We start from the raw sequence: 5778 nt of genomic DNA on the forward strand, positions 1-5778 counted from the left end.
AAAAGAATAAGAATTCAATGCGCTATATCATGTGTACCCTGTGTTTCGGAGCATAAGCCAGTACGGGCGGCCTACCACTTTGTCCGTAAGGTGCCATGGCCCCTGTTAGTAGGCGAACCCACCGCTCCGAAACACAGGATACATGAAGACAGGTTCCAGTTTTATAGTGTTTGTGATATGATTAGTGATTATGGGTGTCCAGTAACTTACTGGATTTGATGCAGTGCTCTCAACTGAACATAATTATCACCAATATGCAGTGGGGAATTCACTTGCTGTGTCTGTTTTCCTCTTTCTACCTTTACCCATCAAGGTATGCTTCTATCCTGTAAAGGGTTGTAAATAGTAGGAATTAGATATTTTTTGCTCCTTTGTTATAAGATTACAATCAAGACTTTCAATGTACTTCTACAAGATTCCTTTTATGCCGAGTGAATACTTAACATCTAGCTTTAAGAAAATAATTGACTTAGTAATCACTGTGTTGGTAAATACTGGTGCTTTCTCATATTTAGGTCAAGAAATTTGAAAATCATGATCTTCCTTATTTGCTTGTTGAAACAATTGCGTACTTTAATTTTAAGAGAATATTTGGAACCACAAGTACCAATGGTAACGAAATGAGCCTGTTTCAAATTTTTCAAGTGTTCAAAAAAATTTTTGTAACCCTGCTTTGTTGTTTATTTTATGAACTTTGACAGATTATGACATTTTTCCCATGTACATTATACTATGCTGTTGTGTATAAGATACTGATATCAAACGCGTCATAGATAATAATAAATGAGCTGTTATTCAGAATCTCTGATAGTATAGAGATAATAAACTTATTTCTATAAAATAGACCGTTCTTGAAAACTGATTGATTTTATTGAACAGTTTTGAAAACAAAGTAACAAATAGACAGCATTCAAAACAGAATGACAGATAACATACTGAAACGGCAAAAAATCTAAATTTTTACTGCTGAAGCATATTTGTTACTCTGTTGATAACATCATCCAGTTTGGATGCAGGAAAGATGAGAACTTTCCGCCAAGGAGTCATTTCTGAATCACTTTCATTCCACTTTCCTCCAAGAGCAGAATCAGAATCATCTTTCACGCAGAACTCAAAACTGCAGTCTGCAACCTGAAATAAGTATTTTTAAAGTTAAGTTAGTTTGGTTCAAAAAAACATAGCCTAAGTCACGATCAAGATGTTCAATTGGAAAGCAAACACACCTCCAGAAACACTTCTTCCTCAGCATTTGACCACAAAATTTCAGGCTCTGCCTCTTTGTTTTTGTTCTTCTTTGACTTCTTCTTAGTGTGGTCCATTTTGTACAGTTTACAAATTAGCACAAAATAATGGAAGTCAAAGGGCATTTTTCTGCTTTTGGCTTTCTCTAATTCTTTCCTAGGAGAGAAAGAAAAGGTATTTAAATCCTGAGATGTGGTATCATAAGTAAATAAGAGCATTCCGAACTAACATACCTTAAGTTCATTAACAATGGAACTGCTACTTGAGGAGGTATATTAATGAAGCGCTCATTAATTAGGAGACCGACAGAATGACTATCATCATCTAGTAGTTGATTGACTTTAGAAACCGTGCGATCATCTCCATGTTTGGTACTAAGGTCTTTCAGTAGATCCCGCAGTTGTGAGACACATTGCATACTCTACAAATATAAATTGATAATTAGTAAGGGCATTCATAAAAAAAATTATTTCTCCCTTTCAGAAACATACCTTTTTCTCTGTAAGATTGACAACTGAAGTAATTCCATAGACATCATCATCCACATTCATGTCATCCTCATCGTCACTTTCAGGATCATCATCACATTGCTAGTAAAAAAGACAAGATTAACAAGAAGCAAATTAATTGCTCTTGAAGATCGCAATAAAAATCAAAGCAAAGATTGATCATTTTTGCAACGCTACAAGCATGACTAGCTGCATCAAAAGAAAATGCTCAGGGCCTCCCATGCCAGTCCCCTATCACCAACATTCAACCAGTTGCAGCATTTTGATTGTAAATCGACAAAAACTAAGTAAAACAATAAATACCTTTACAACACTTCCAATGTAATTCTGTTTGATCAAAAGCTCTGTCAGATCAGACAAATTAACATGCGCTTTGAGAAAGAGCTGTAGAAGCAACTGTTTGATTCCATGGAAATCTGAGTCTACAGGTATCCTCCCTTCAAAGTCGACCTGAATTTGCTGAAACATACAACAAGAAAGTTAATGGTATTCTAACCTCACTAATTGCGATTCGGTTAGTTGTGGTTGCAAATCAAATGACACGCCCCACTCGGAAATCATCAATAAAAATGTCATTTTGAAAGCTTAAGAAATATTTTTTAAAAAAATTGGGAACTTGACGATAAGTTAGATAGTTGCTGCGCAGGACTGAGAGTGGTACGTACCTCGCCTCCTTTATATTCTTCATCCTCTCCAGATGAGTCGTCATCACTACTGGAATCTGATTCCACATTTTGCTTGGAATCTACAGCCCGTTTCTTCATAGTTGAAGTAATGTGGAAGGTAAACAGAAAAACAGAATGAAACAGAAATGAAATCACACAAGCACCATGTGGTTTGACAAGACGATGCCTCGTCTGGTTTCCACACCGTAAACATATAAGTACTGCGAAAACTGTCATACTCCAGGTGGATTAGGACAGAAACATTCAAAATATTTAACGTTTTTGCGATCAAATCATTTTGGTCTTAAATTCATAACTTTTATTCCAAACTTAATTTTTAAAAGAAATGAAGTTTTGATTTATGAAGGGTGTAAATGTATGAAATGCAAGGGAAACGTGTAACAACTGACTAATGTTTGTTGTGTTGGTACGTTTCTCACAGTCCGCGGTCCGCGGTCGCGGTCATTCGTTTTGTTTACAATTTTGAAAACTTTGGTAGACTTTGACTTTAGCCTGCCTTACCGCTGATAAGGAAGTATCGTGTGCGAAGCCAACTAGCCCCTGCCTCATCCGATGATAAGCTAGACTGATAAGATGAAATGTCATTTTAAAATTAACATTATTATCGTGTCTGTTCGTTCGCTTATGATGAGTTACTTTGATGCAGTTACATAGCTATCACAATGAAGCAAAGTACCTTAAATTTATTTAAATCTGGACATAAACTCGTCTCGTCAGCAAGCTGTCAGAAACTTCAATCAGAATATGATGTCGTAATTGTTGGAGCAGGTATTTTTCAGAAAGAGTATGAAGTGTCGTTTACGTTGACATATATTTTTATATTATTTTTTGTATTTGAAGGACACAATGGGCTGGTCGCTGCTGGATATTTACAAAGAAGTGGGCTCAGTGTCTGTGTTTTAGAAAGACGACATGTTGTTGGAGGTGCTGCGGTAACAGAGGAAATAGTGCCATCTTTTAAATTTTCTAGAGCCTCGTATGTTCTCAGTTTGCTGAGACCAAAAATCATCAGAGATCTGGAGCTGAAGGTATTTGTCTTTTACATTAACTGTTTTTACTACTTCTGTTTGGATTTCAATTTATATCCCTTCCAGAAATTTGGTTTAAAAGTCCACTTACGGAACCCAAGCTCCTTCACACCTCTTTCTGAGAAATATTGGAGAGGTAACACCTCGAAGTCACTTATCCTTGGTCAAGATGATGTGTTCAACTTCCAACAAATATCCCAGTTTTCAGTCAAAGATGCTAAAGTATGGGAGTCATTTGACAAAATTTACTTACACTGATATGGAATTACAAATGTTTTAATCACCTGTCATCCAATTAAAAATATATTCTTCCCTAAGGCTTATGAAATGTATGAAAAACAGCTCCAAAAAATAGTGAAAGCTCTTGATCCATTACTTGACTTGTCACCTGCATCTGTAATTGATCTGTTAAATGAAAAATCTATTTTGAGAAGGATCGCATTGCTTCTCAAAAACCCGGGCATTGCCCAAGCTGGTAAAAAAATCTTTTATGAATGTTGAAGGAATTCTCTTATTTTGTGTTCTTATATTTTTGGCATATGATTCTATGTATTATTTACTTATAACTTGTAGGTATTAGTATTGCAAAGTTGGGTGCTGAGCTTCCATCTGCTTGGCAACTGCTAATGGCTCCCATCAGACAAATTCTGGATCAATGGTTTGAATCAGAACCACTGCGGGCAACCCTAGCGACTGATGCATTGATTGGTGCTATGCATGACACACACACACCAGGTGGAGGGTGAGTGCTATCTTGTCCTGTTGTGAGCAGGGGAAAAATTAACTACTATTTTAAGCAATGAATTTCAACTGTCAGGTATGTCTTACTGCATCATGTTATGGGAGAAATAGACGGGAAAAGAGGTGTCTGGGGGTATCCTGAAGGAGGAATGGGAGCTGTTTCCCAAGCCCTTGCAGATTCAGCCGCATCACATGGTGCTCATATTTTTACAAATCAGGTACTGTGACTTAATTAATGGTACTTATGTATTTTCTCCATTGTACAGGCTAATCAAAACGGTTTTGGTGTTATCATTTGTACTCTTTATTCACTTTTCATAAGACAAACACAAGTTAAACACAATAAACACAAAAATTAAAACATATTTTTAAATAGGTTATTTATCTTAGATTATGCGTATTATGCTAATATATTGATTTATTTGGTCATTTTAAATAACCAAATCACTAAATGGTCATGGTTTCTCGCTACGTCATGTCTCAGAATACTTCGTCCCAATTTTCATTTGAGTCAGGATCTTCAACTTCAGAATGTTTTACAGATACTGCCGTATCTTTTGTTGCGGGTGAGGTTGAACTATTAGCCACAAAGTGAAGTGATTGCCTTAGACGCACACTTTCGTTTCTTGTGAGATCTGTGGCGCACCAAATTACATAAGATGAATAACGTATAAAATGAATAATAATAAATTGGATTCTGTCCCCGTGAGAGATCAAAACTCACCTCTGCTTGTCAATCCAATACCTGGCTTATTCATTGATATCACAGGTGCACTTTGTGCCTTATCTTCAGGTGCAACAAACGCAACCTGTGCTAGAGCTGGTCTCACCTTGCAAAACTCTTTTAAGCGACCAGATTTAGACCTGTAATTTAGAGTAGTTTTAAATCTTGGTGAGGAATTTCTTTTTGAATTTATTCAGCTTCAAAATCTGCAATTACCTGTGCAGTTTGTTAGTACCAATGTTAGGGCTAATGCTAGTGCCAATAGAACCACTAAGTTCTTCAAAATCTGCCGGTGAACTTTGAGCTGGTTCAGATGGTGTCTGAGTTCTATCAGAATTTCTTGAAAACAATTGATGAAAATATCTCCTTGTTGTCATTTTCTTCTCAGTGTAGTAGTAATTTTCAAGAGAAATATGATACTTTCCTACAATTTTATCACAGATTATTTTAATCATGAGTATGCCAGGGAAATAGAATGTTACTTTTAAATTTTTTATAAAACTGTTAACTATAGTCAGACTGGTTTGATGAACCATTGTTTTGTAGATTCTTACCATTAGTTTATGAAAATCCAATTGAATCCTTGTTGCTTGGTATATCTTTTGATGAATTTAGCTATTCTGAAAACTTGCTGTAGCTTTACTGCATTTCACACTTTTACACACCACTGCTGGTTCAACTGTCACCAATCACTAGCTCCTCTACTGACAGAGGCATAACAGGCTTTGATGATGATATTTTGGCAGGACTTTCAGCTTAAGAGTATAACCCTTATCTTATCAAGGTGGCAGTATCCTGGTACAGTCAGATAACAAACCACATATATATCTTAATTTTTATTTCCATAA

The 5778-nt window shown here is 36.0% G+C and overlaps 5 protein-coding genes across 5 annotated transcripts in view; 2 read left to right on the forward strand and 3 right to left on the reverse strand.

The window, feature by feature from the left end:
* LOC113211156 (shootin-1-like) overlaps positions 1-843 on the forward strand; it is a gene marked incomplete in the record, with an annotated part of 56262 nt that extends 55419 nt beyond the window's left edge. The window contains 1 exon segment of the mRNA XM_052273248.1: positions 1-843.
* LOC113211152 (protein glass) overlaps positions 1-5778 on the reverse strand; it is a 39665-nt gene that overhangs the window by 2473 nt on the left and 31414 nt on the right. The window lies entirely within an intron of this gene.
* On the reverse strand, positions 849-2668 carry LOC113211157 (protein BCCIP homolog). Its single transcript, XM_026429456.2, has 6 exons — positions 2417-2668; positions 2055-2210; positions 1734-1832; positions 1476-1663; positions 1224-1398; positions 849-1131 (listed from the first exon to the last, which is right to left on the reverse strand). Exons 1-6 carry the CDS (start codon positions 2651-2653, stop codon positions 961-963), a joined length of 1026 nt encoding a protein of 341 aa, XP_026285241.1. The 5' UTR covers positions 2654-2668; the 3' UTR covers positions 849-960.
* On the forward strand, positions 2982-4436 carry LOC127748642 (pyridine nucleotide-disulfide oxidoreductase domain-containing protein 2-like). The gene is made up of 6 exons (XM_052273250.1): positions 2982-3205; positions 3278-3465; positions 3532-3687; positions 3784-3940; positions 4039-4207; positions 4283-4436. The coding sequence occupies exons 1-6, from the start codon at positions 3100-3102 to the stop codon at positions 4431-4433; spliced, it is 927 nt and encodes a 308-aa protein (XP_052129210.1). The 5' UTR covers positions 2982-3099; the 3' UTR covers positions 4434-4436.
* On the reverse strand, positions 4487-5665 carry LOC113211158 (uncharacterized). Its single transcript, XM_026429457.2, has 4 exons — positions 5485-5665; positions 5147-5354; positions 4931-5070; positions 4487-4841 (listed from the first exon to the last, which is right to left on the reverse strand). The coding sequence occupies exons 2-4, from the start codon at positions 5305-5307 to the stop codon at positions 4687-4689; spliced, it is 456 nt and encodes a 151-aa protein (XP_026285242.1). The 5' UTR covers positions 5308-5354; positions 5485-5665; the 3' UTR covers positions 4487-4686.

This window comes from Frankliniella occidentalis, unplaced genomic scaffold, assembly GCF_000697945.3.
Source record: "Frankliniella occidentalis isolate FOCC.00 unplaced genomic scaffold, Focc_3.1 Scaffold258, whole genome shotgun sequence".
Taxonomy (NCBI): domain Eukaryota; kingdom Metazoa; phylum Arthropoda; class Insecta; order Thysanoptera; family Thripidae; genus Frankliniella; species Frankliniella occidentalis.

What these genes read in the sequence shown, in the direction of transcription:
- LOC113211157 (XM_026429456.2), bottom strand. Translation starts at nt 2,653, where the DNA reads ATGACAGTTTTCGCAGTACTTATATGTTTACGGTGTGGAAACCAGACG. An exon ending in ACATTGGAAGTGTTGTAAAG is followed by an intron (nt 1,833 to 2,054) that starts GTATTTATTGTT and finishes CTTTTTTACTAG; the next exon opens with CAATGTGATGATGATCCTGA. An exon ending in AGGAAGAAGTGTTTCTGGAG is followed by an intron (nt 1,132 to 1,223) that starts GTGTGTTTGCTT and finishes TACTTATTTCAG; the next exon opens with GTTGCAGACTGCAGTTTTGA.
- LOC127748642 (XM_052273250.1), top strand. Translation starts at nt 3,100, where the DNA reads ATGAAGCAAAGTACCTTAAATTTATTTAAATCTGGACATAAACTCGTC. An exon ending in TGTCGTAATTGTTGGAGCAG is followed by an intron (nt 3,206 to 3,277) that starts GTATTTTTCAGA and finishes TTGTATTTGAAG; the next exon opens with GACACAATGGGCTGGTCGCT. An exon ending in CCCGGGCATTGCCCAAGCTG is followed by an intron (nt 3,941 to 4,038) that starts GTAAAAAAATCT and finishes TATAACTTGTAG; the next exon opens with GTATTAGTATTGCAAAGTTG.
- LOC113211158 (XM_026429457.2), bottom strand. Translation starts at nt 5,307, where the DNA reads ATGACAACAAGGAGATATTTTCATCAATTGTTTTCAAGAAATTCTGAT. An exon ending in GGTACTAACAAACTGCACAG is followed by an intron (nt 5,071 to 5,146) that starts GTAATTGCAGAT and finishes TCTAAATTACAG; the next exon opens with GTCTAAATCTGGTCGCTTAA. An exon ending in TATTGGATTGACAAGCAGAG is followed by an intron (nt 4,842 to 4,930) that starts GTGAGTTTTGAT and finishes GGTGCGCCACAG; the next exon opens with ATCTCACAAGAAACGAAAGT.